General features: G+C 42.0%; 4 protein-coding genes and 1 long non-coding RNA gene across 9 annotated transcripts; 4 read left to right on the top strand and 1 right to left on the bottom strand.

The window, feature by feature from the left end:
* Positions 1-76: 76 nt before the first annotated feature.
* On the top strand, positions 77-5,363 carry LOC124068923 (protein Niban 1-like). Of its 4 annotated transcripts, none has more exons than XM_046407525.1 (14): positions 77-233; positions 1,143-1,270; positions 1,409-1,534; positions 1,854-1,968; positions 2,083-2,244; positions 2,354-2,469; positions 2,642-2,647; positions 2,806-3,001; positions 3,082-3,272; positions 3,976-4,143; positions 4,195-4,311; positions 4,428-4,526; positions 4,604-4,715; positions 4,839-5,363. In XM_046407525.1, exons 1-14 carry the CDS (start codon positions 179-181, stop codon positions 5,117-5,119), a joined length of 1,872 nt encoding a protein of 623 aa, XP_046263481.1. In that variant the 5' UTR covers positions 77-178; the 3' UTR covers positions 5,120-5,363. The 4 variants fall into 4 exon arrangements, with proteins under 4 accessions (XP_046263481.1, XP_046263473.1, XP_046263463.1 ...); XM_046407517.1 differs by having other exon boundaries at positions 2,642-2,746; positions 2,839-3,001; positions 3,976-4,113; XM_046407507.1 differs by having other exon boundaries at positions 2,642-2,746; positions 2,839-3,001.
* A 10-nt stretch (positions 5,364-5,373) lies between these two features.
* Positions 5,374-6,509, bottom strand: LOC124068945. 2 transcript variants are annotated; one of them, XR_006844999.1, is made up of 2 exons: positions 6,374-6,509; positions 5,374-6,255 (listed from the first exon to the last, which is right to left on the bottom strand). It is a non-coding gene; the product is annotated as an uncharacterized LOC124068945 (long non-coding RNA). The 2 variants fall into 2 exon arrangements; XR_006845000.1 differs by having other exon boundaries at positions 6,334-6,471.
* Positions 6,510-6,544: 35 nt separating this feature from the next.
* On the top strand, positions 6,545-18,297 carry LOC124068944 (procollagen galactosyltransferase 1-like). The gene is made up of 12 exons (XM_046407539.1): positions 6,545-6,762; positions 9,757-9,867; positions 10,019-10,136; positions 11,385-11,519; positions 12,842-13,046; positions 13,166-13,285; positions 14,060-14,136; positions 14,229-14,335; positions 14,737-14,869; positions 15,242-15,369; positions 16,557-16,763; positions 16,872-18,297. Exons 1-12 carry the CDS (start codon positions 6,545-6,547, stop codon positions 17,140-17,142), a joined length of 1,830 nt encoding a protein of 609 aa, XP_046263495.1. The 3' UTR covers positions 17,143-18,297.
* A 3,523-nt stretch (positions 18,298-21,820) lies between these two features.
* Positions 21,821-22,845, top strand: LOC124064673 (nucleoredoxin-like protein 1). The gene is made up of 3 exons (XM_046399326.1): positions 21,821-22,067; positions 22,177-22,266; positions 22,470-22,845. Exons 1-3 carry the CDS (start codon positions 21,832-21,834, stop codon positions 22,843-22,845), a joined length of 702 nt encoding a protein of 233 aa, XP_046255282.1. The 5' UTR covers positions 21,821-21,831.
* Positions 22,846-25,085: 2,240 nt separating this feature from the next.
* LOC124053631 (nucleoredoxin-like protein 1) lies at positions 25,086-26,657 on the top strand. The gene is made up of 3 exons (XM_046378970.1): positions 25,086-25,332; positions 25,758-25,847; positions 25,995-26,657. Exons 1-3 carry the CDS (start codon positions 25,097-25,099, stop codon positions 26,338-26,340), a joined length of 672 nt encoding a protein of 223 aa, XP_046234926.1. The 5' UTR covers positions 25,086-25,096; the 3' UTR covers positions 26,341-26,657.
* Positions 26,658-27,811: the final 1,154 nt, after the last annotated feature.

Genomic DNA, 27,811 nt, shown 5'->3' with positions numbered 1-27,811 from the left:
CCTTTCTATTAAGTGTGCCAAGGTGACGTGAGGTACAAGTAAAGGAAGGGGTGGAGGCAGAGCGCTAAAGGGGTGGATAAACAGCTGCGACCGATAAGGGTAACAGCTTAGTACAAGACAAGAGCAGAGGAGAGGAAAAATGTGAGGAAAGAGACTGATAAAAGGGGAACAAAAGAGAATGGGAGGGAAGTTCACCTGTTACCTAAACTCCAAAGAACACAGGTACATCTCAGGTGAGCCTATAGAGATGGTGTAAATGTGTGTGAGCATCAGTTATGTGAAGCAGGAAGCTCTGTTTATTGTCACATGTTTATCTTACATGATTATCTGCACCCGAATCTGAAATCTCATCTCACTTACTGAAAGATGTGAAGATGGAAAGAAAATGTTGCTTCAGGAAAAGGCTGTCACTGTTTTGTAACTTGAACATTTATGTCTTCTTTTTTGCACAACATGCTATCTTTAATTCCCCTCTCTTCCTGTTCTTTAACCTCACTGTCTCCGTCTTTTGTCATTCATGCTCAATAGCAGAGAATGCTGCTATTTACCAAACATGTACTCACAAGTGCCTGCAGGCAGGCACACAGATTCAGTTTGCAAATTAATACAATATCTGTTGCTCTGGCATTTCTACATCAACTGTGGTGACAAATTAGTGGAAAAACCCACAATTTCCCACATTCTGTATTTTGATGAATGTGGAGATCTGTAAATATCAAAGCACATCAGGTCCAGACTCACTAACCTCTTCTGCTCCACATTGCAAGGGATTACCATTTCTTCAGGTTTTTCTCTTTAATGTTTCAGCCATACATTATGGGCGGGGGTTTGATGCCAGGGATTGACAGGATACATCTGGGAGGAGAACATGAAAGAGTATCAAGTGCTGATCCCTCAGTTGGGGTTCAGTAAGTCCCTGAATCCCAGCTGCTCCGGTGGAGCTGCTCAGTGGCCAGCAGATCAGACTGGCTTTGCTGAACAGCTCCCAAGTGTGAATGTGTGTAACTGTGTGAATGTGTGATCAGAGCTTTCCTGGGGAAAGGAAGGCTTCCTTTCAGTGAAACTTTCCTAAATAAATAAAAAAACAAAACCAGGCACACTGGAACTAACTTACTGAAGTCCTCCCTTCTGTGAATGAACAGAGCTCGTTGTTGACATCATGGAGACGCTGGCTCCTCTCTATCGACGTCATCTCAGCTCAAATCTACTGACCCACATGAGGAACAAGCACATGGAGCCGACCGAACCCCGTCCTCTAATTCAGCATCCTGTGAGGAAATCTAAAATATTTGATATTTTAATATTTATGTCTGCACACCTTTGCAAGCTGAAACCTGAAACTATGCATTAAAGGTGTCAACAGTGCTAAAAGTGAAGCAGCTTTAACCTCTTCCACCTTGTGCTTCAGGATATTGTGGCACATGCTGGAACCTTGTTAGAAGATACTTTACCTCAATACCTGGATGGGATCTGGACACATCGCCACCTACAGGTCACGAACAGTTTCACAGTCGAGAGTCGTGATTCCAAACAGGTACAAACAAAAATCCAGGAGCTGTCTGTTCCCTGAGCTATTTAATCATCATCATCATCATCATCATTGTCATCATCATCGTCATCATCATAAAGTTAATTTGTGTGGCGCTTGTCAAAACCAGCATTACAAAGTGCTTCACAAGAAGCATATGAACATAAAGCAAACATAAGAAATAAAAAGAAAAAATAACTTGAATGAATAAATAATCACAACCATACATAACATAGCAGATATAAAATGTAAAAAAGTGGGTGAATTAAAATACAGCAGTGCAGTGTCTGTCTACTGTGTCTGGATGTGACTATGAATGCTGCAGGTATTTGAAGGTGGTTGGGGGCGTAAGACAGAGCTGGTGCTTTCTGGCTGTCATATCTGCACATCAGAACAGAAGCATCGTGACATAGTGGATGACATGTGCCCACACATCACAGGTATTCTTTTAAACTGCGCCTGCTGTCGATCGTCTACACCCCAACACACACATTGTTGAAATCTCACTTCAGTGTGTGTTAATGTCTGTGCTTTTGTGTGCATGTCTGCTGCAGGTAAAGCAGGTGGTAAGCTGGCATGTTGGGATTGCCCAACCGCATTTCCTGTCTTCATACAGCACCCTTACAGCGCCCCAGTGTGTCTGGCCACCGGATCACTCCAGGAACAAAGACAGTGGGCCAACATACTGCGAGCTGCAGCACAACATCAGAGCTCTGGTAACGGTGTTCCCATGCATGAGCCAGACAACATTTCCACAAGCTTCAATGCCTCTTTTAAAGTTATTCTTTTCCTTATCTGCTGCCTTGACTGTGTATTGTCTGCTAGCACTCTGGTATGAAGATTCACCAGACTCCAGGGCCTTCTTAGATGCTGTGTCTTCCTTGAAGAAGATCAGAGGAAACTGTCGAACAGAGGTACATCTGATGGGCAGCGAGGAAGAGGTGAGGAGTCAACAGACAAGAATTCATCCTTTAAACCTCTGTGCTTCCCATAAATCCTCCTTCTCTCTTTTCTCTGTCTGCTGCTTTTATCACCATTGGAGCCTTCTTGGCTCTTGTATATTTCCCATCTTTCATCTTTCTATTTCTTATTCTGTCTTTCTTTGCCCTTCAGGTGTTGGTAAGCCTAGTGATGGAAGAAATGATGTTTTACCTCAAGGAACAAATATTTCCCAGGATTATTGTCCATCACAGCAAGAAGAGGAAAGCCTGGATCAGAGTGAGTAAAAAGGACAAATACTTGGTCTTAAATGCATCTTATCTCTGTCTTTTTTTAAGTCCAGTACACCTGTATCTATGTATGCCTGCCAGTTACTGTCTGAGGTCTACAGGACGGCAAAAGATCAGGTAAAAGTTGCCCTGGCTGCTCTGAAGGACGAGTTGTCCCAGTATCGTTCTGATGTGGAGAAACTGATCTCTGCAGGACTGCAACAGGCCAGTCTGCTGCAAGACCACATCGCTCACACGATCACAGGTGTGCGTTTGTGTCTGTGAAGTCAAAGGATGTGAAATGAGACTGTGCTCTTTATCTTGATTTGCTTCTTCTCATCTTAGAGGACATGTGTGGGCCGATGTTACAGACTCTCCTACACACAATCATCCCGAGGCTTGACCGCACTCTACAGGAAGTGGCCACGCCCACCTGTGATGGATTTGCTTCTACCTGGGAATACTTCGTGGAGGCATGCGAAGGCATCATCGAGCTGGGATCAAAGAGCACATCAGTGAAAGATATCAAAACACAGGTGAATTGGAAAGTCTGGTGTTATTATTTCTGATTTACCTTCTACATGTTGATAATAAAAAGGTCGTTGCTGACCTGGATTTCAGGAACAATCGGTCAGCCCAAATTAAAATCTGAAACTCCCAAATTTTTCAACCGTCCAGGCCTCTTAAATATCATTCATTGGTTCTCAATGCTGACAAGTCACATTCACACTGAGGCCATAATCTGTGACTGGTGGGGTCTCAGAGAGCATTGCTTCATTTCAAATGGTCCAATGTGCGATTCTAAACTTAAACACGATAGCTGAAGATTTTGTAAGTCTTGCACAAACTAGCGGCAGAAGGAAGATCTTTGATCAGAATGTCCCTCAGGCAACAGGAGAGGAGTTTTTTATAGTTTTTTTGGTCCACTTAATTATTTGACTGGCAGCTATACAATCGTGTAATTATGTGGTGGTATGTGAAGTGTTTACAAGGCCTGAGGCATGAAATATTTTAATAGAAACGCATGTCATGTTTTTAAGTAGTCATTATTAAGAGTAATGTGTGAAAATGCATGTAGATGACTTACGAAATGACTTAAAGCAGTGTGCAATCTGTTCAGCATTTTTACCCATAATCAAACACTTGTACGTAGAGCTAGACTCTAATGTGAGCTGATACATCTGGCAGCTCAGTCACAACGCATCGCATTGTAGCTGACTAAAGATGTTTTTATCTCAGGTGCTGTCACCTTTAAGTGGCCTTGGACCAGATAGCGCCAGGTTGTGGCACTGCCTGGACAAGCTGGAGTTGAGCTTCGAGGGGCGCATGTGGCTCCAGAAGACGTGGGGACTCCACAGTGGAACCTGGAGGCCTTTGGTACTCAAAGCTCAAAACGCTCTCCGCAAAGTAATTTAACAAACCCATCTCTCACATCCCTCCGCCGCCTTTCTCTTCCAGGTGGTTGATATGTGTGCCGTGATGTTCTTGAGGCTGGTCTCTCGATATCCATGTTTCTGTGCTGACTCTTCCCAGCTCACGGAGATGCTGTGTAGGGTCAAAGAGAGAGTCATCAAGGTGTGTAACAGAATGCAGGTTTTGGAAAGATGCACTTCTCTTGAACTGCAAACCACATTTCTCTCCCTCTTCCTGTCTTTGTCTCTGTCTCATCCATTTAATACAAACAAACACAGCACCTGGACACAGAACTGTCAGCTCTTCGATCTCAGTTGGTTCTGGAGATTGTGCTGCAGATAACCCTGCCAGCATTTACGCATGGTGTCGGTGAACAGGTATGTGTTTTTCCTCTGTGTGTGTTTATCTTCTTAATTTGTTGTCTCTATTTAATGATAGTTCGTCTTGAGTTTAGGATCTGTCTCGTTATTATGCTATGGTGAGCTCAGAGCAAGCCCTCTTCATCCACCCGGACACCATCTTCCACTCTGTCCTGAGAGACAGCCTGACCTCTTATATCCAGTCAGGTATGGTGTGTGAGGAAGAAAACAGTAGAGAAATAACTAATTAGTACTGTTAATATACATAATGTGGTGTCAAGCTTATTCAGCTACAGGCTGTGTAATTTTTGCGGTATTGTTTTCCTGTAGTGATGAGGTATTCGCTGCCACAGCAGTTCATACCTCTCCCTGTCGGTCCCAGAAACTTCTGCTGCTCCGGCTCTGGTTTCTCTGAGCCAGTGACCCACAATCTGCTAACTCCTGGTGACTGCAGACTCCAGCAGAGCTTCTGTCAAACCTCCGAAGGCTCTACCTCAGGATCTGAAACACTCACACCAAGCACTTTGGCTAACTCAGAAAACAACTCTGAAAACCACACGCCCTCAGCGCTTGAGGATGCGAGAGAATATGTCCAGCTCACTGAAACATGAAGGGCCTGTAGATCAACGCCTCAGGATGTAGTAACATTTAGTAGAGGTCATAACCTCCAAAATCAAGTCATCTGTATTTTTATGTATATTTGCAAAGATACAATTCAAATTGAATAAGGAGTATTTAATCGTTTACGTAAAAGTAAATACGTATTTTAGAGGTGAAAGAATTATTTAGCCTGTGATGTGAAAGAAATTTTACTTCAGGTCAGTCTTTACTTGGATGAATAAAAGAATAACTCGATGAGGCTGTCCTTTCTCAAGTATGTTTATTACAACACAAATGTCAGAGACTCTCTTGTTACAGCATGCATACATGGACACAGTCAAATACAACAAGCTTAAAGTAATATTGTATTCACTCAGTTTCCCACATCACCCAGAATCACAACCCCGGAGGAGGCCAAAAAATGTGGGTAATGCTTGGTCAATGTTGTTTCCTATTCAGTATTATCATTGGAGTCTGAAACACATTGCAAGGTCCCATCTTATCTGTACCCCTGGGCACCAGATTCTTACAATATGAAGCATACCAAGTATGAAGGCCAGTCCAGTACATTCTACCACAATTGGTCAACAGACAGAAAATAAATAAAGAAATATTTTCATTATCAGTGAATAGTTTGAGATGTTTATATGTTGCCAAAAATGGCAAAAATGAGCTAATTCCACCATCTCAAAAGTGACAGTTAGTTACTTTCTCTGCTGCCCATAAAGCAATGAATATATTTGGATTCTGGACTGCTGGTCAAACAAATGAAGCAGACTTTATTTTGAGCCTCGGAAAACTGTGATGGACATTTTTCGACACTTTAGACTGAAGAAGTGATCAATAATAAAAAAAACAAAAACTTTCATAGCAGTCTCACTGTGTCTCCTGAAAGCATACCTCACAGCAGTCATGCTGCATTGGCTTGAGCAACATCACTGTGTTGTAACAACCAGCTTTTATAATGTTTTCTTGTCTTTTTAAAATTTGTCACAACTTTGTGGGTAATTGAAGTAATCCTCCAGGCCTGCAGCATATTGAATACACGGACACGCCCATATCGCTTTCTCTGTGCTTCCCACAACTGGATCTGTTCTTAAGGGGGAGGACAGCACAGTCCAGAAGGAAGCCGAATTCTCTTCTTGGCCTAAATGAAATAAAATAAAAAACAGTGAATTATAGATACAAACCTTATAGGATAGGATATGATATGATGTGTTTTCACCATGTGTGTGAGGCTCAGAAAGGTGGGCTTGTCACTGTACATTGAAAACACCGAGGTAACGTTAAACCAGTCCAGACCCGCCCTTTAACTGAGCCAGCTCCTCCGCCATGTATCCACTGTCGGCGTAACACAACAGCGAGACACTCGGCTTTGCACATCCCCTGCGTCCTTCTCTGTCAGCCGCGTCACCGCCGAGTTTCTCTCCCTTGCCATGCCCCGGGTCACCTCACTGCTGCCTGCCCTGCTGTTCGTTCTCCTGCCGGGCCAGAGCCGGGGCTATTTCCCCGAGGAGCGCTGGAGCCCAGAGTCTCCGCTCCTCGCTCCTCGGGTCGTCATCGCGCTGGTCTGCCGCAACTCGGCGCACTCTCTGCCGCTGTTCCTCGGAACCATCGAGCGCCTCGACTACCCGAGGGACCGCATTGCGCTGTGGTGAGTGTCAACACTTCAGTAACACTTAATGCAAAAGTATATCATGTCAAAACTTTGAGAAGAAATTTAGGAATATGAACTTTGCATTAAAGTAGGATAAAGTGCGGTAGAATGTCGCTGTGAAGGAGCGGCAGAGACACGTCAAGCCCCTGTTAATATATTAGAGGACAACTGCGTGAGTTTATGAGTTTTGGCCTGGTGGGGCCGCTGTGTCATTGTGGTGTTACAGCAAACGCACGACCGCTTTATCTCCACATATAACAACTTAAATCAGTGGTGAAATCAGTGGAAGTTAAAGCTGCGTGGCTCTATACGCGCCGGGTTATTGTATGGACGTGGCCACGGCGGCAGAGCACGGAGGGCGGGCTGCACCAACAGAGTCGTGCCCATGAAAAGTTCCATTCAGTCACAGATCTTCCCTCTCATCGCCCCTTCGGGTTTTCTCCCTCTACCCATCCCCCCCTTTTTCCCCTCCCTCTTCCTCTTCCACATCTTCGTCTTGCAGACTTGCCTGGAAACAAAACCAGTATTGTTGTAAAAGTGTTTAAAAATGACGTACGCCAAACGGTGTCTGTCAAGCTGTCTGTTAGCCGCCTCTGCAGGACTTACCTTTCTTTACCTCAGCCTGTGTTTCTGTCAGAAAGCCCCCAGCCTCCCACATTATTCTTTTCTGCAGCGCTGCTCACTTCCTCTTCTCATTTTGGTCTAGTGCCAGTAGATCTGCTTTGTAAAGATTAAGTCAGTCTGTTTAATCAGTATTCAGACCTGACAGGTCAGTTTATATTTCTTGGCAACGGCTTAAAACAGAGTTTTATTTAATTTGCTGTGTGAGTTGGGTGTTGGTTTGAGAGTCAGTGTTAAGTTTAAAGTTTGTCAGTGGGAGCTTGAGTTAGGGGTTCAAGTCTCCGTGTGTCTCTTCAAACAAAACAGCCTGGATGTTGAGCTTTTCTCCTGGTTTCAGCCTCTGTGCCTGAGTCTAACTGTGCCCATGTGGCAGCCAGAGCTTCCTGAGAGATTGCCTGAGAGAGCTGCAGCATGTCACTTATGTCAGTGGAAGAACAAATCTAAAAGGTTTTGAAATGCAGCCTGAAAGACAGACCCTGAGCTGCTCCCCGGCCTCCTGTCGATACCTGCAGTTTTCAACCTGACGGGTTAAAATGGAACACGAGTGGCAAGCGGCAACACATCACCAGTCTGAACTGCATGTCCTACATGCATACAGCCTTATGGTGTGTGTGTGTGTGTTTTCTGTAGGGACATGCAGGCAGGATATTAACCATAAATCTTCCATTTTCATTCTCAGCTCTCTTATCCTTCAGGCGTGGTTGTATTGCTGGCATGAACTCAACTCCACATATTTACTCTCCATAAACCCTTTTTTATTCACTGCCTCAAAAGTCCCCAGCAGAGAGGATGAAGGAGGACGAAGATGGATCGGTGAGCTGGTCACATGTAGGTGCTGGGGCAGCACCGTGGTGTTAAAACACCACAGACAGATGGGAAACTAACACCTGCAGCATGCCGACTGTCACTCAGTACGTGACAGGGCTGGGAGTAAATCCATTTCTCTCATATTTACACATTCTCTTTCTCTCTCTCTGGCTTTCCTCTGTGCCCCTCACTGAGACACACTGACATTTGTTATGATAACACAGACAGCAGAAGAATCCTGCCCTCCCCACTGTAGCCCCTGTTGTCTGTCCTTGTTATTCTTTGTCTCTGCTGACTGTGCAGTTCTGCTCTAATGACAACATGACCCTCGGAGGATGACAAGCAAAAAATGGAGATGGATAATAAATAAATATCACATCACTACTGCATATATAATTCAGTATTGTAAAGTTAAAGTGCAGCTTCTAATTGCAGCTTTAAAGTGGTGTCACAGATAATTCGGTGATAAGTGTTGAAGCCCAGATAAATGAACGGTGATGTATTCTGCAGGTTTGGTCACCACGTTTCACATCTCCGCGTGGTATCTTCATGTGTCGATATCAAGTAGTAGTTTTGAAATGCTGTGACAAACTGTTGTTGGTTTCATTATCGACTTATCGCTCAGTAATGTTTAGGCAATTAGTTGTTTAGTCAATCAAACACAATCAGAAAGAAGTCAAACATGGCCGCTAGTTTTCCAGAGCCCAAGATGGCATCTACAGGCTGGTGTTTGCTTTTATCAGACATGAATGGTTCTAAACTGAATGTACCTGTTATATACAACAGAAAAGCAGCTGTTTCTTAATCTGAGATGTAAGACTTTATAGAAGCTTTATTCTATCGATGCAATCAATCTTCTAATGCATTAAATGACTATTCTTTTTAAGTAGGATTTTGAAATATCACAGTGTTTCTGTTTTGACAGTATCACCCTCACTGCTAACAATTTATTACTTAATGTATGGACACTTTCTTACTTGAATTTCCAGTAAATGATCTGTATGTGGTGTGAGGATACATGTCACAGGATCAGACCTATTTTGACATGCTTGAGGTATTGGCCAGCACCAAGTACTAATCTGGTACCAGCATTTGATGTGCATATAACTACACATCACGTCTTACCATCTGTGCTATCTGTACTTGCATAGAGATCTTACATAGCAGGGAACAGACCAGGACCAGAAAATAATGTTGCTACAGTGAGAACACAAGTGACAGGATAACAGCTCCTGACAAATAATAATAAATAAAGCATTAACATGCATGTAAGATGGAATCACTGAAGTGATCGAGAAACTGTTTTCATAAGGACCAGTAAGACTGAGATCAATGCCATTCCAGATCAGTGCCCCTTTAATATGTCACTATTATAACATAAACTTTGACACAGTGATAGAAGATCATATCCACATATCTAGTCCTAAGTCAAAGTATTACTGGATGTTGAGAAGAATATCCCACAGCGTTGGTGGTACTGCTGATCAAGGTCCTTACTCACCATCTCTCGGTCTCTGCCTCTCCCTCTCTGTCTGCTGTGTGTCATGTTTCATCTTCCCTAAGGGTGGCGACAGATCACAACATAGATAACACTACAGCCATCCTGAGAGAGTGGCTCATCAAGGTCCAGAATGACTATCACTATGTGGAGTGGAGACCTGATGATGAAAGCAGGTACACTATCTGTCTCTCTGTCTCTCTCTCTCTCTGTCTCTTTCTCTCTATCTCTTTCTCTCTATGTCTCTCTCTCTATCTCTCTGTCTCTCTCTCTCTCTGTCTGTGATATAAGTAGATTACTTAATGGGTATGTCTGTGCATGTCTCAGTGCCTTTGAAGATGAGGTGGGGCCTAAGCACTGGAACAGTCTTCGTTATGAACATGTCATGAAGCTCCGTCAGGCAGCGCTGGAGACCGCCCGTGAGATCTGGGCCGACTACCTCCTGGTACGTTATCCACTCAACAGCTTCATGAGCCTCCTCTTACTGTGTCCTCTCAGCAGTGTGTCTGACTCTGGGTCAGGCTGATTCATCCATCATCCACACCTGCTTATCTGTTCAGGGTAACAGGATAAAGATTTAAAAATTACTCACTAATGCCTTTTTATTTAATGCTTAAATTTCTGTTGTGTCTTTAAAATCTAACGAGGAGGAGGATGTTCTCAAAATAACATACAATAAGCTGATATAATCATATCACCACAATATGAAGAAGAGGGGGTGGAGTTCAAGTATTTGATCATTTTTTTTTATCACTAAGAGATAACTCTTAGTGAAGCCCAAGTATTGTTGCTATGGTTACCTGCATTTTAATTAAACATGTGCATTTGGCAATTGCTAAGATGTTTTCAAGCCATTGAAAGCTAGTAAGTAGACCTTAAGTTGGGATTTTATTGTTTTTGAGATATGAACTGTCAAGTCAAAATGTGTTTTTTTTTTTGTTGGGGTGTTGAGGTGTCTCAAAGTTAGTACCACATCTGCCATTCAGAAAAGATTTTGCTTCTCGTGGCTGAATGAAGATATTTTTGGCTAGAGTTGTGTGATATGACTAAAGTTTCATGAAATCTTCTCATTTCATATCCAGAAAACAATACACATTGCAACATAATATTTTCTGTAAATTACACAAATACACGAACAAATGCATTGTTTTTAAACTAACTTAGGCATTTTGAGTTCATTCTGTTGTGCATTTGCACTGTATTTTTAGTTATTGCTGGCGTATAGGTAAGTACTGATGGTCAGGATCAGTGTGGTCAGGTTGGACAAAGACAATTTCAAATGTAAGAATGAACCAAGCTTTAAATCATATAAATCAGACAATAATAAGACAAAAATATTATGGCATGAGAAAATGCAGATTGTCTGGGAGCCGTCTTCACTTTCCCGTGAGATACACCAAACGTACACAAGGATTAAATATTTCTCAACGAACGGAGTTTGTTGTGAACACACCAGCGTACAGAACAGGCTGCTGCAAGTACAAATGATTGGATGGTCTCGTTTAAAATTCTGGGCTGTCAGATGAAGCGAATAACGAAGGAGCTGCTAACGCTCCCACTGCTCTGTGATCGAACCGTGTTGCAATGGCCCAATCAATCATTTAGTGGCAGCGGGTGACATGTTGTGTGTGCTTGCATGTGCATATTTGTGTGTCACTGCTGTCAATATTGCATCCTTCTCCTCCGTCTACAGGTGACTGACTGTGACAACCTGCTCACCAATCCCAATGTGTTGAGGATGCTGATGAGTGAGAACAAGACCATTGTAGCACCCATGCTGGAGTCCAGAGCTGCCTACTCTAACTTCTGGTGTGGCATGACTTCTCAGGTACTGCAGATGTTTGTTTTTATGCCGTTACTCACTCACACCTGTGTTGGAGCTTCCCCTACTCCTCACAGCGCATTCGCATCCTTTGCGTCTGATCTAAGTATTGCTGTTGTGAGTATGATAATAAGTATTCTGCTGGCAGTTTTGTATGACTTTACCAATACGGGAACACCTTTGACAGCTTGCAAAGAAAGGTATGCAGTAAATACAACACCTACTGTAACCCAGTAGGAAGATGATAAAAGACAGTTCTGCAATTATTATGCAATGGTATGAACTGATGAGCTGCATGTTAGTACTGGTCTAGAAAAAAATGGGGGGATAATTTATCCCCTTTTGAATAATAATACACATCTCCTGCCCCCTTTGAAAGACAGAAATATGATCTAGGAGGAATTACACTTGATAATCTTATGCTTGATGAAAACAAATTAGTTCAAATAACTTATTGGAAAAACAGTTTGAATTTTGAGGGCATAGGAGAGATTTTTTTCCAATTTTAATTGTATTATATGCATTGTTTCCCCTCAGATCTGTTTCACAGGTGAACTGAAATGTTACTGATCAGCTGTGACCTAATATTTAGTTCTGATAAAGGTTTGTGATATCAGTAGAGTGTATGGCAGCTACATAGACAACATAGATACTATGTTTAATTTGCTCCACCTTGTCAGTCTATTACTTCTGCTTTATCTGATTCCTCTGCTGTTGGTGCTGCTGATAAGACTCCCGGTCTCACTGTCTTTCAACTGATGTGTGTCTCATACCTCATTAAAAGTCATTACAGTTATGCCAATGTGATTTTGACTAACTTGCACATCTGATGCATCAGGCATCAAGCATTTGCATGTCTTGGATACAGTTCAGACTGTCATCTATTTCTGTCTAGACGTGATGCCTTTAAGTACTTATCTTTTCTTCTTTTCAAATCAGAGTAGACATATGGACATTGTCTGTCCTCCAGCACAAAATCAACCAACTCCAACGAAGAGTGTGCCTCTCTGATCCCTGCAAAGAGCATTTTCATCAACGACAGTTAATGGGCCTGTAGCCAAAAGCCAATAAGCATGTCTGTCAGTGTCTTTTCCTATAAGTCAGTATTACTCCGTTTCAGTCACTCATTTTTTTTCCACAATCAAGTTTCACATTTTTTTCTACATGTAGACGTACCTCACAGACAGCTGGCAGACCCTTTTCTCAATCAGCTCAAATATCTCAAATTAAGTTCCCCCTGACACTTTGAGCCTTTTTTCATGAGGAAACAAAATGGACACAATAAAAATTGTTTGTGACAGTGCAGCGTGTGTGTGCGCTTCCTGCAGGGTTACTACAAGCGTACACCAGCCTACATGCCTATCCGTAAGCGGGAGCGTCGTGGCTGCTTTGCCGTACCAATGGTCCATTCTACCTACCTGGTGGACCTGCAGAAAGAGGCCTCCCGTCAGCTGGCTTTTTACCCACCACACCCAGAGTACAGCTGGGCTCTGGATGATGTCATCGTCTTTGCCTACTCAGCTCGCATGGCAGGTGAGACAAACGCAACAGAAGTAGACTCGTTATTGCACAACTGGTTAAATGTGTTTCTAGGCTTGTGCATATTCCTATATATATTCCCAGTATGTTTTTTTTGTCTTTTGTATTCTTAGATGTGCAGATGTTTGTGTGCAACAAAGAAACTTATGGGTATTTCCCAGTTCCAATGCCCTCCCACGCTACCTTGCAGGATGAGGGGGAGAGCTTCTTGCATACTCAGCTTGAGGTCATGGGTGAGTCAAGAGGCAGAAGAGGTCTCACAAAGGCCAAAAGGTTTTCTTTGTGTTCTGCAGTTTGAGCAAAAGTGCCTCTGATGAAGCACTTAAACAGACACAATATTGTGATTCTATCTGATAATGTCTTTCTACAGCGGAAGTTTGTTTGTTTCAGATGGACCGATCTGGCATTGCTCAGACTTTATCTTTCTTTCACTTGCGTCATGTTGTGCGGGTCTGCAGGTTTTGCATTTCACGGATTTCTCCAACCTATGTTTTGCTAAACTGGATATTTTTTTTTGTTTGTTTGTTTTTGCTGAAAACCCATTATGAAAAAGTTTTATGAAAGTAGCCTGAGGTTATGGAGTAATATTTAATTATAGCGTCACCATAGCAAAGCCATACACTGTATGCCTCTGGCTAAAAACCACCCACTTAATTAGACTTTCTCTGCGATAGATATTTAGATATTTCTCCTGATGAAAATGTGTCTGCAGCCAACCTTTTTTCCCGTATAAGATGTTGGCAGTTAAACTTGTTCAGATGATACCCTGATGATATTAAATTGCAAAGGAAATTGAGTGAAATCTTATGTCCCTATAATGAAAACCACCACTAATAAATCAGAGTTAGACATGACTTTTGTTAAATTCTAGCTTGTAAAATCAAAGTAAAAGTTGGAAATCTCCAGAGGCCCCCTGCACCACAGTTTGGGAGCCCCTGTTTCAGCACATTACTTATTCTCTTTGTAACCCTCACTTTCCCCTTCTCTTTCCCCCCCCCCCCCAAAAGTGAAAAATCCTCCACTGGAAGCCTCCAGCTTCCTGTCTCTTCCTCCCAAGCAGCCTACCAAGATGGGCTTTGATGAGGTACCCACAGTCAACACACACATGCACACACATGTGAAAAACACACAATAACTTACACATGTGTGTGAGGTTCTGCATTCATGTGCATCCAGGTGTTTATGATCAATCTGGTGCGGAGATCTGACCGTCGTGAACGAATGCTAAGAACTCTGTACGAGCAGGAGCTCAGCTGTAAGGTTTTTGCTGCTGTGGATGGCAAGTATGTCTCTCATCTTCCTCTTCCCCTACTGCCTGTGTCTTCTTGATTTTTCTTTTTTTTTTTTTTTTTGTATTTGCAACATGCAGTGTAAATTGATGTAGCGAGGCTGGACTGAGGTAAACAACCAAGTGGACAGTAGAGGAATTCCCTGAACACGCAGTTGTAGTTCGTTTGTGAGGAAAATGTAACTTTAATCTTTATGTAGGCTCATCGCTCATTTGGTTGTGTCATGTTGTATGTAATGATATTTTATTTTGTATTTGATTCTGTAGAAGACTGTCATAACGCCTGCATGTTTTTAAAAATATTTGTTTTGTGCATTTTTGTCCAGGACACATCACATCTGTGTGATTTATTGTTTCCATGTCTAATCTCGGTGTTGATCCCTTTCCTTCTCTCAGAGCTCTGAACAAGACTGACATAGAGTCTATAGGGATTAAGATGCTGCCAGAATACAAAGACCCTTATCACGGTCGACCTCTCACAAAGGGTGAACTGGGATGTTTCCTCTCTCATTACAACATCTGGAAGGAGGTGAGATTCTCAGACAGGCCTCAAGTCTCTGGGTCTGTCTGCACATGCTAGATAACATTAGCTACTGTAACACAGCGACTCAGTTTGTGTGAGAAAAGGCAGCTTTGGTGGGATCAATGAGTTTATTTTATTTATGTTTCAATAGATGTGCTGCCTTTTATGAAATAAGGCTTTTGTGCAACTTGTTAAAAACTGTCAATGGTTTATATGCTTTCATGTCCACACTTTAGATCAGCATGAGAGTCATCTGATACCTTTATTGACAAACAATAGCCTTGAATTCTTGAAAACATGCTGTGGAATTTATATATATAAGCAAGGTTTATATCAGCTCAACATCGTGCACGTGTGTCTGTGGGGGTTTGTGTGCAGATCGTAGATCGTGGTCTGAAGGCCTCGCTGGTCATTGAGGACGACCTCCGTTTCGAGGTGTTCTTCAAACGACGTCTGCAGACGTTGCTGCAGGAGGTGACGTTACACAAACTGGACTGGGATCTCATGTGAGTGATGCTTCAGTGAGCAGAAGGAAAACATGATGTAGTAAACAGAGAGGATTATAGTCCCCCGACAGTGAAATCCGTCCATCTGTCACACACGATATGTTAGACGCCACCGATCAGATGCAGAAAATACTTGTGGGAATAATGCATCTTAGCATCACACTACTGAGCGGCTCCAGCATTTCCACATTCATAGAGACTGATCAGTGTCATCGAATAGCAAACTGGGATGAGTGATTTCCAAGAGTGAAAGCATTGCTTGTTTTCTGTATTGATGATGTAAGAAGACTGATAGCACGTCTCCCATTGTTTGTCTAAAAATGAGCAGCTCTGACAAATAATATCTTTTCATGAATAGTCTATACTACATAAAAATGTGAGGCAGCAACTACAACTCCCAAAGAGGGTTTAGAAAAGAGAACATCCAATCATTGAGCTTGAAATTCAGCTGTATGCACCATTAGTAACAACCTCAGGCTAAAGATTATATTAAAAACGTCTTCAGAAGTTTAAATCAAATCACTTTTGGGTTTTAAGTAAATTTTACATGAATTCATCAATAATGGTGCAGTGTTGCGTTCCCAGTGGAAGTGTTTTAAATTTGCTTCAATTCTGATTTTCCTCTTTGAACGGCATCTTTTCCATAGCAGTGGTGACAGCGCCTCATGGCTATTGTATTACTTCAAGGCATCCACCATACCAAACTGAATAAAAAAACATGAATTCTCAGACTCAAGCCATAACTTGTAGTATTGTTACATTATTAAGGTCTCGAGTGTTTCTGCATTGAATAATCTCCTCTCACTTTGCAACTGTAACTGGCTGCAGGAAAGGACAACGACTCCACTATGCATGAAGAAATGCATTTTTATTGTTTCCTAAATGCACAGTCAGTGCTCAGTGAAATTCATTTGTGGTGATGTAGATGTTGTGGGAGGCTTCTGATATAGTGACTTGGACTGAACAGTGGGTCAACACTTTTATTTATATGTATTTGTAATATCTATTCTTGTCTCATGACAGAAAACAACACTGCATCTCACGTGAAACAGTGGTATAAAAACTTAAACGCTGAATCACAGCTAATATGATAACTTTCATTATTTTGCACCCTCTGGATTCACTCAGGTTTGATTGTCTAACTTTAGAGCTTGTGATATTTATTGTCTCCCGTATCTTAAATACAGTTACATTGGGCGAAAGCGAATGCAGGTGGACCACCCCGAAACCTCTGTGCCCAACATCCACAATCTGGTAGAGGCGGACTACTCCTACTGGACACTGGGCTATATGTTGTCATTACAAGGAGCCCAGAAGCTCCTCAGGGCTGAACCTCTGAGCAAGATGCTTCCTGTTGATGAGTTCCTCCCTGTCATGTACAACAAACATCCAGTGTGAGTATAAACCATCCATCCCTTCATCATCTTTCTTTCCCTCTAATTGGTCTCTTCTTCCTGTACTCTTGTTAATCTAATCACGTCCCGGCTGCTCTCACTCATCAGTTCAGAGTATATGAAGCATTTTGAGAGCCGGAACCTGCGTGCGTTTTCTGCCGAGCCGCTTCTGGTGTATCCAACCCATTACACGGGAGACCTGGGCTACATCAGTGACACGGAAACATCAGTGGTGTGGGACAACGAGACGCTCAAAACCGACTGGGACCGAGCCAAGTCTAGGAAAACTCAGGAGCAAGAGGAGCTGAGCTTTGAGGCCCAGAACTCTGACGTACTGCAGTCTGAACTGGAGAACTGGAGCGCAAGGGATGAGCTGTGATGAAGAGGAGAGGACATGAGGAGGAGGGATGGGAGAATTCTCTGGTATACAGCGATAAGGCTGAGTGAGGTAGAACAAAGCTGTGACAGTGGGGGAAATGGATAAGATGGAAGGAATAGAACAGAATGCAGGAGCAGAGGGAGAAAAGGCAGAGTAGATGACAGACAAATGCTTTTCCTTGTACTGTTCTCTCTCCGGTTGGTCAGTCAATCAAGTTTATTTGCAGCATGCACAAGATACAATCACAGTGAAATGTAATTATTTGATCTATCCGTTATTTGATCTTTCTCTGAAGAGAGGAGGTTGGATGTAGAGTTAACTCTTGAAGAGTCAGCTAGCAGCTTTTGTTTTATTTATTGCATCCAGCGCACATCCCTTGACCACAGCCTGGCCCTGTAACAGCTCTGTGTTTTCAGATGATAACATGCCACACTTTATACCACATGATGCAAACATTCCCCCTTTTTGTATCTTTTAACAGAAACAAGAAAAACAAATGTGAAAAAGATGCAGTATTTAGCCCAACTCTAAAATGCCTCTAAAGGGCTTCTGGAAACATTTCAACAACTTCATCAGCAAAACTTCACCTAATTATATGTTAAAGCTGCAGTATGTTTTGGAGATTGGAGCCCCTTAAGTATACAAAGATTATGTTACATGTTTTGTGTTGTGGTTTCAATCCTGTTTGTTAAAAATAAGCAACGTCTCCTCGTAACCCCTAATCACCAGTTGCTTGTCTACTGGCTGTGATGAGTTCTACCAAAGAGCGATTTTCAAAGAGCAATAGAAAGGTGTAGAAGAAATCATCTTGTGACCCCTCACATTTATCTTATTGGGGACGTCAAGTGGGGAACCACTGCTCTGTCTTCCTGTCTTGCTGTCTAGTTAAGCTCCAAGTTAAAAAAAAGAGTGTTATTTAAGTAATTTTGTTACTTAATAATCTTAATAATGCATTTTTTTAACTCATGAATGTATCACTGTTTTCTTTCATTTGCTGTTATCGGTTAAGTGTTTCATTTTGGTGCATTTTGTCTGTTGAAGATCAGATAAACAAACCATTTTTAGCAGCAGTTCATGTTTTATCTCTCATTTATGTTTACAGTGTTTTGTAAAGCTTTTTTAACCAAAGAATTAATAAAAACATTCATAATGAAATGCTTGTTTGGTTATGCTGTGCTGAATTTAGATTCGACTATGAAGGGATAAACTCGAACACCAGTCCCTCTAAGGTCGGTTAAAAGTACATGGTACTGCTGGCAAATTGTGGGTTCATTTCTAGTCAAAGCTACAGCGGCTAAAACATCCAAAATACACCCTGTTCTCCCTTTTTTATTTGGCACACAGCAGTTTTCTTTTCCCAGTACAGACATGATGTCCCACAGCTCAGTAGAGACATTTCTTTTAATTAGTGCCTGCTGGTGTTGGCCAGCCCTGCCAGTACATAATGGTCAGTTTGGGCTGCAGCAGGCAATAATTAGTCCTCCTTGCACACTGTGTTTATTACAGATGATTCCTCATTCACTGTTAACCTGTGTGACATGACCTTGCTGTCCTAACTGTTTCATGATACCTGCAATCGATACAGATTTTGTCAGTGAATTAGAAAAATATTAAATTTGAAATTATACTTAAGATATAATATGATAAATGTCTGGTGAATGGTGTATGCTTATTCTCTATATAGGATGGACAGTTTGTTCAACAATTTTGGAAATTTTTATTGCCACACTGCCACTGAAGCTGTTTTCAGGCACAGTGGTGCTTTAAGCTAAATGCTAACAACAATGTGCTATCATACTCACAATGACTTGCTAACATGGCAATGTTTACCTGGTAAATATTTTAGTAGTTATTTCATTAGTGGGTTAACATGATAAGGTTTACTAATTACTAAACACAAATTATCATAAACCAGTCTGGACAAATTGAAATTTCAGTCTAATGACATGCCTAGCATGAGCTAGGACCAAAGTTATCACGATTCATCCTGAGGAGAACACTGGGACATCTGAGCCTTCATAAAAGTCATGCCACTAGCATGGCGAAATACGTTTAGCATGTGTGCTCACAGTATACTGTATGTTTATATGTCACTTGAAGACCTATGTGTTTGTGTGTGTTTATCCACGTGCGTTGGCAGACGTCTGTGTGACTCAGCCTAATCCTATTAGATCTCTCTCTCTCCCCACCTCTATATTTACCTCACCTCTATCTGAGATTAAGCCAGGCAGGTATTTTCTGTAGGAGCCTCTGCAGATCAATAGCCACTTTTCCACAGTAGGACCTGCTGGGGTTTTACCAGAACCAGAATGGACTCAGACTATTGATGGTCTCAGTTCATTTTCTTGACGCGCCGCATCCTGACTGTCAAATCACTTGGATAGCAGGGTGTAAAAGAACCATTGCAAAGTTCTGAGTGGTATATGAGTGGCATCAGACATAGTTAGCAAGACCACAACAAGCACCGTTTGGCTGTAAAGGAAAGATTGAAGCAGGTCAGCAGGCTTTACTTGATGCTAACATAAAACATGCCTTTTTTTTTTTGGTTTGTTTGTTTCCTATTTGACTTTCCATCATTTAACCTTCATGTCAGCTCTCTCTTTGCAATCCAATTTGTCCTGTTTCTTCATCCTTCCTTTCCTCCTGCCCTTCTTCTCCTTAAGTAATAAGATTGCTACTGTTGAGCTGGAGTTTCAGAGCCCACAGGGCTCTCGCACACACACACAGGAGCAACCTCTGACTCTGCAATACAGCACTGCCACACCTCCAGCAATCTGTAATCTCCCACAGCGTGCGGGGTGAAGAAATTGCAGACAGAGGGGTGAAGAGGCAGTGAAAGGTGTCTAAAATAACACAAACTTCATAGGATTTAAAGGCAGAAAGAAAGCAACTCAAAGAAGGACTACAATGACTTGAAAGGGAAGAGAAACTGGATGTATTTCATTCCCTGTAGGAGTCGAGGAGTTTCAAGGTGAGGTAAATTACTTATGGTATATGCAGCTGACACAGTACCTACAAAGATTGATGGCCTATTAAATTTGCTACTAACAAAACAAGGCACTGTTGCTAGTATATATAAGGTGCAATCAATCAGCTTCAAAAAGTGAACCAGATGATAAGGAAATACCTTTTCCAAATGTAGGATTTAAGCTCTGACCTCTCTCAGACATCCTGTAAATCCTCTTTTTTTTCAGGTAAGGTGCAATGTGCTGCTCAGTTTCAAACATATTTCTTCTACATCAGCCTTGGAAGTTTCAGCTCAGAGTTGTAGTCTCAGATGGATCTGGCAGAGCTCAGAGCCAGAGAGCCAAATCTAATTTGTGAGGTTATCGCTGTCAATTCACAGCCTCCAGTGACTGTTGTGACAGTGAAATACAGGCTGGCTGAGACAGATAAAGCATATTTCTGAGCTGTTAGGCCCAAACTTTATTTCTACTTCTGAAATATGTTTCTTATGTGATTTTTTGTTCTGAGCCATAAGTCGGATGTTGGAAAACACCATCCCATAAGTGACTGAACCATCCTGGCCAGCTGATCATAGCAGAACTGTTGTGTTGTATTTAGATGATGATGATTTTAGTCTATAAAACCTACTGCAGCTTGCAGACTGGATGTCCTTTAGAAAGAAGCAACTCAAAAATCAGATGGTCATGACTTAAAGGGAACATCCACCCTTTTCAAAATATCGAGGTGGTTACATTTCTTGGCCTCTTCTCTCCCTTAGTTCAGTGTTCCTCCCATTGCTACAGATAAATCAACCAATCAAACAATTCACTTTATTTGAGCAAGGTGATCCTCTCAGTAACAGTACTGAGTCCTGGGTACGTATCTTTAAAACAAGCAATAATACAAACCGTCAAGAACAAACTGTAAAAACGCCATTGCGTCGATCAAGTGCACTGGTGTCCAGATCTCAGTTTATATCTGAAAACCTGTACATTATTTTGTCCTATTGTAGACATTCAGCTCAGCTTTATTAGTACATCAGAAATCAGAAATACTTTATTCAGGCAACTCAGGCTTTTATTCTGAGTGACAGACACCTTGAGAAAGCACGGTTAGAACTGTTTTTGTTAGGCAACATTTGAATAAAAACCATCAATCATGATAGCTGTGGAGTTTTGTTGACTTGTTCTGACACTGTAAATCAAAGCTTATCCAACTACACCCACACAGTCCTGATGAAGCAGAGTTCTTGTCTGGTAAAACTCTTAATAAGCTAAATATGTTTTTCCTTTAAATTTAATTATCGCATATTTAGTCATAAATATTTAATTCTAGAAAAAAGTATACAAGATTTGAAACCAAGTTTTGTAAAGCAGCCACTGTGTGTGTATTCACAGTTGACAAAAAAAAAGATTCTTCCTGCTTCAGTGTTATTATCCTCGCAAATGCATGTATAGATGACAGCCGGATTCTGCAAGTTCAAACTCATTCTCTGAAAGTCATTCTGGGAAAATTAGAAAATCACCAGTTGCTGTAAAATTAAATAGCTTAGGCTGAAATGAAAACCTCAGGTGATCTCTCCAACACTTTAATGCACTTTGATGCTGGCAATGAACTGCACTCTGCCACGATAAAGAGCACATGTTTATATTTTGACATTACATTATGCAATATTTATGTATACAAACATGCATTTCACCATCTCCTCTCCACAGAGAGCCTTTAGCGTCCCTTTCTTTCACCATGGTTGACCTGTTCTTAAACCGAGTTCTGGTGGAGAACAACTGGGACCAGGATGAGCTCAACACGGAACGTGAGATCGTCGGGATCCTTGAAAATCGCATCGTGATGCTGTTCTTTGCATCTGCTAAGTGTGATCAGTGCCAGGAGTTTGTGCCTGTTCTGAATGACTTTTTTAAGAGACTGAAAGATCCAGCGTACATCGAGTACCCCAAACTGCTTGCACTTATCTACATCAGGTTTCCATCTCTCCTTCTCTTTTTTGTCTTTTTGGTGCCCACATGTGATCACATAAACTCACATCCGCACCGTTTTATCATTCATAACATTTCCATCTTCTCTCTCCAGCTTGGACCAATCAGAGGAGCAGCAGGAGAGATTTCTCAAAGAGATGCACAAAAAGGTTCTGTTTTTGGCCTTTGAGGACCCATACAGGAAGTAGGTAGATGGAGAGAAGGGGGACTTTGTGTATTTTGTGAAGATATTTGTACAGTGTGTATGAGTCTAAAGCAACAGGATGTTACACATAAAAGCAAGCTGAAAACTAAATTCCAAATCAGCTCAAATTCTGATAATTTAAATCTATTCAAAACATGAATAGCATCGCCATACATCTGTTTGTGTTCTTCGGTTTTTTTCAGAGAGCTGCAGGCCATGTTTAAGGTGAAGGACGTACCAACAGTAGTGGTCCTTCGTCCTGACGGCTCCGTTCTCTCTCCAAATGCTGTGCAGGACATCTGTCGTTTTGGTTGTGACTGTTTCCAAGACTGGCAGGAATCAGCAGAGCTCATTGAGAGGAGCTTCATGCTCAACGAGGAGTTTGAAAACCTCAATATGCGGAGTGCTACTGACCCTGTGAGGAGACTCAAGTACAAGACAGAGGACGACAAGAGGAAAAAGAGATGGTGGAAGTTATGGGGGAAGGGCACAAATGAAAATGAAGAGGGGGAAGAGAAAGATGGAACATGGGATACAAAGAGAAAGGAAGGAGATAAAGGAACATGGAGGAGAAGATGAGGAGAAAGAAAACAAATATTTAAATATATACATATAAAAGGTAAAGCCATTTGTGTTGATTGTCTTAGAGCAGGTCTTCAAGTCCGGCCTCAGGAATACTTCTTAATTCTTGGTTACTGATACTGCAGCCTTTTTACAGGCTCATTTTGTCTGCCTGCTGTGGAATGTAATGTAGAATTTTGAAAAATCCACCCTGAAAAGAGCTCCATTGTTGTGCTGCCAGAGGTAAAGTGTCTGGCATGTAGAAGCATAGCTGTTCCTCCCTGCACAGATTACACAAAGATCTGAAAGGGATGAAATGAGACTGAGCTGCTCGCGCAATTTTCAGACATAAAAATGTACTTGTGCACTACATGTGTCAAATCAAATCAAGTGGGACTTTATTTATATCACAAATTTAAAAAGAAATCACAATTTGTGTCAGGTGGGCTTGATCATCTGCAGAGCATGTGACAACCTCTGTCCTTCGACCCTCAATTCAGGTGAGGAAAAACTTCAGAAAAAACGGAAAAATGGAAGAAACCTCAGAAACAAAGGACATGCAACATGTAATACATGCTGCGTGTACAGAGCAGACCAACAAAGTCACAGGACACAAACTGGGATGTAAAAACTGCTCATACATGTAATTCATAAAATGTATTTGACGAGCGTGGATTCTGGAGAAGGACAGATTAACTCCAAGTGTTGCCAAGTGGGACCTGAAAACATAGGACCTCTTCTCCACCGTGAAACAAACAGAACAAAAACACAACAGATACACAAATGTCGATGACATAAATACATTTACATTTAGATCATAGACATGACTACGTATAGAGAGTTACCCTTTGTGACAAACACAGCTGTGCAGCTCTTTTTTCACCCCATTTCCAGCAGCATCAGGCCGCAGTTTTCAGGTGTCCAATAAGAAATACCAATCAGACAAGTTAGTAATGAACTAATGAGGACTGTTTAACATCTTGCAGCTAGAGAGCCACATGTTTCTCTCAGGAGCTGGTGGAAACCAAAACAAAGCTAAAAGCAGAGCAAATATTGGACTAATGTTCATCAGATGATCAGAAATATAAATTCCTTCATGTCTGCTGGACGTGTAACCAGATGTTTCTGTGTTTTCCAGCTTTTTGTTGAGGTCTTATCAAAAAATAAAGTTTCAAACTAAATTTAGGCGCTGGCGCCTGCTGGTGTTTAAAAGTTGAAATGAATATGTTGTCAAGCGTCTGTGTCTATGTTATTTACTCATTTTACCATTGTGCAACTCTTTGTTGTGTCTCTTGAGATCATCTTTATTTTATGGCTGAATAGTTAAAGATAAGTTGTATTGATCTCCAAATAAATAAATTCTCCATTCTGCTCACACAATCTGTGTCTTTATATCACTACTGAGGCTTCACGGCCCATGCTGTTCCTAGTAGAGCGAGTCCGACTATCACTAACCAGATATTCCCTGTGGTTCTGCTCCTCCATTAGTTACTGAATAATAAAGGTCTCACTGTGGCTCACTTGATTAAGGTCTTTTTATTTTTTTAAGCATGTCTCCCATTCTGTAATTTCTGTGCTTTCTCGTTCAGTAGCACAGCGGTCACACACACACACACACACAGTAACTGTGAGTGCCTCATATCCCTTGTTCCTCTGTCACCTTGTCTTTCAATCCCTCCCTCTCAGACAGAGGAGGGGAGGTGGAGCACAGAGACACAAAGGAAGAAGGATTGAGCAGCTCCTGCCATCAAGGTGAAGGAGACACAGTCAATGAGTGAATGTGGTATGAAGTGACGGACTGGGAACTGCTTCAAGTAAGAAAAAAACATTTTGAAAGCTGTTTTCTTTTCGGATTTGCGGCCTCAAGGAGAGATAATATTTGTAAGAGGTAAGCAACTGTGAGGATTATCCGATTTAACAGCAAGCAAGATGGGCTCATATGATTAATGGGAGGTTTGTGAGTCTGACTGAGTGGAATACATACAGTAAGTTTACAGGGCAGAGTCATCAAATCACACAGTATGTCAGATAAACCTTAGCAAATATCCTTATGTGTGTTATGGTTGTTAGTCTGTGCTTTCTTCATGTCAGCCACTGACACACATGCACGTGAAAACCCTCACAAGTATCTGTTATTTCCATTCACTATATCCTATATTGAACATTTCTGGTGATCTCCGACTTGAACCAGTGTGTATGAATGTGTTAGTTTTCACCTCACCCTGTGCCTTCCTGTAAGCCTCAGCCCTCTTTGATGTCCCACTTCATCATGGTGGACCTCTTCATTGACCATGTACTGGTGAAGAACAACAAAGACCAGGATGAGCTGGACACAGAACGTGAGATCGTCATGCGCCTGCAGAACCGCATCCTGATGCTCTTCTTTGGATGTGCTGCTTGTGAGAGCTGCCAACAGTTTGTTCCCACGCTCACCAGCTTCTTCAAACGACTGACAGATGAATCTTATGTGGATCGCTCTGCTCAGCTGGTGCTCCTGTACATTAGGTACAACACACACACACACACACACACACACACAGGCACACTTTAGGGTAGTCAGCACAGCCCCTCTACTACTACTGACCCTACAGTAGTGACTGACTACACAACCTAAATTTGAACCTTTCTGGGTGCAGGTCCTCCGTGCACATATCCATACAGTAACCTTGTACATATTATATATTATATACCCACCCATTGTATCTCTGGGCAAAACGAATGACCAGTAAAATGACTGGATGATTTTCATAGTTCTTCAAAGTCTGTCTTTCTCAGTCATTGCCTTGTCATGTATTGCTATTTTTGTGTGAACCAAATGTCCTCAGAAGGCTAGGCCAACAAACATTTGGATTTATTTTCTGGACTTGGAGATTACGTTGCTATCCCATATCTCCCAGCATCGTTTCTTTCCTTTTAATTTCATCCAACAGTTTGGACCAGTCAGAGGAACAGCAAGAAAGCCTTCTCAAAGAGCTTCCCAAGAAGTCCCTGTTCCTGGCCTATGAGGACCCCTACAGGAGGTGTGTGGGACTGGCCAGTTAGTTGTGTGCACAACCTGCTGCTGGCTGATTCTAATGTAAATTTACACCTAACTGTGTTCATACATTAGCTCTGTGCCAATTTGTGCAACACAGTGAGTGTTTGTGAGTATGTGTGTGTGTCCACAGGGAGCTGGAGGCCATGTTTAATGTAGAGGAGCTGCCTACAGTGGTGGTGCTGCGTCCAGACTGCTCCATCCTCACCCCTAATGCAGTGGAGGAGATACTCGGCCTCGGCCCAGACTGCTACCAAAACTGGCAGGAGGCCGCAGAGCTCATTGACAGGAACTTCATGATCAGCGAGGACTTTGAGCAGAAGTCAATGCGCAGCTGGAGCGACCCTGTGAGAAGACTGAAGTACAAGGTGGAAGATGAGAGGAAGAAAAAGAAGAAGGAGAAAAAGCACAGAGGCTGGGGGGGAGGTGGAGATGAAGATGCAGAGGCAGACAAAGGCGGAGGAGCAACACCATTCTGATGGAGACCAAAAACAAGAGCAGAAGACTCAGGGTTCCCTCAAAAGTTGCCATGATTAGTCATCAAAGCTTGGACGCGAGTTTGCTACCGATGATGCCGATGTAACACGGCTTTGTGTTTTCACAGCTGAACGTCAGAAAAGCAGAAGTTTTTGCTGCTCTGTTCAGGTAGTGGAAATGTAAACCCTGCATGACTAACTTAGCTTTTCTGTATCAGCGCAATACAGTGGCTGTGGTCTTACTACAAACAAAACTTCATTGTGAGCAGGTTTGGATATGCCAGCAAATAATAAAAAGTTATGTAAAACAGTATCTAAAGGAACTCTGAATACTGCTAACCAATGCTGACCTCAGCCTAGTATTGGCTGTCTTTTATTGTTTTCAAATGCTGCCAAGCACACAGTCAAGCCAAGGTTAGATCTGAGCCAAGTCGTGCTGTTATGACTTGTTTTATGACACCCAGGAGATTTTTCTGACCATTTTTCCATTTTTCTTTTCTTACATGATTATTTGTAATACCCAATCAAAACACACCAGGCATAATCTGAAATCAATGAATTATTCAGCACCATTGAAATAATAATGTTAGTGACTGTTATGCTTTGAGTGTTTATGAAGTCTGGCTCCACTTTATAGACTACACAAGAAGCAATCAGAGCTATTCAAAGTGAGGCAAGTAAAATTATGGAGAAAGTGGCTTTAGACATAGCCTAATCAGTGATTTCCTCACACTCCTCTTCATTCACACTGAGGAGTGTTTAGCCTTTGCTTGGCATACTTCCTTGCACATGTAAACTGCATAGATGGTGCTTTTATCTGATCAGTGCTGATCTTCATTTTGCAGCAGTTCCTGGTGCATAGGAGGTTTTCTTCCTTCTTCTATCCTCTGAGTGACCCGTGTCTTAAGTACAGTATATCCTGCCATTACTCCTAAAATGCAAATACGGTAAGCAGTGGAGTGCCTCTTTTGCATTATAGGAGTAATGGCAGGAGAGGATGGGGTAAAAGTGTATCTTCAGAGACAGATGATGAAACCAGAGTGTCATCAGGTGGCATGAATGTATGACTGGTTGATTGGTAGGTTTGATGTGCTTTATAAATGGCAGTGACATGATGATTTATTTCAAAGCATCCAGCGTTATCGACAGATTGACAGATATGCAACATTTCCTCTCGGGGCTGCTCTAAGCAAAGCTCGTCCACAGGTTAATGGAAATACTGCAAATGCATGCGCTTGCTGGGTTGTGCACTGTGCTGCACGGGCAAAACACAATAGCTCCCCTTTTCTTCATGCTCTTTGCAAGGGAGAAACGTAAATGCTGAACCTAAATGCGAGCTGGTCAGACCTGTAAGAAGACACAGCAGCCTAAATAAACAGAAGCCGCTGTTCATTCCTTTCCTTTTGCCTACACAGCAGCTTATTGTTGCTCACTCAGACAAACCTTGATAATATAGTGGAAGCGCCCCTCTGCC

The sequence above is a fragment of the Scatophagus argus genome, chromosome 2 (genome assembly GCF_020382885.2).
Source record: "Scatophagus argus isolate fScaArg1 chromosome 2, fScaArg1.pri, whole genome shotgun sequence".
NCBI lineage: Eukaryota > Metazoa > Chordata > Actinopteri > Scatophagidae > Scatophagus > Scatophagus argus.
This window is presented reverse-complemented; position numbering and strand designations above follow the sequence as displayed.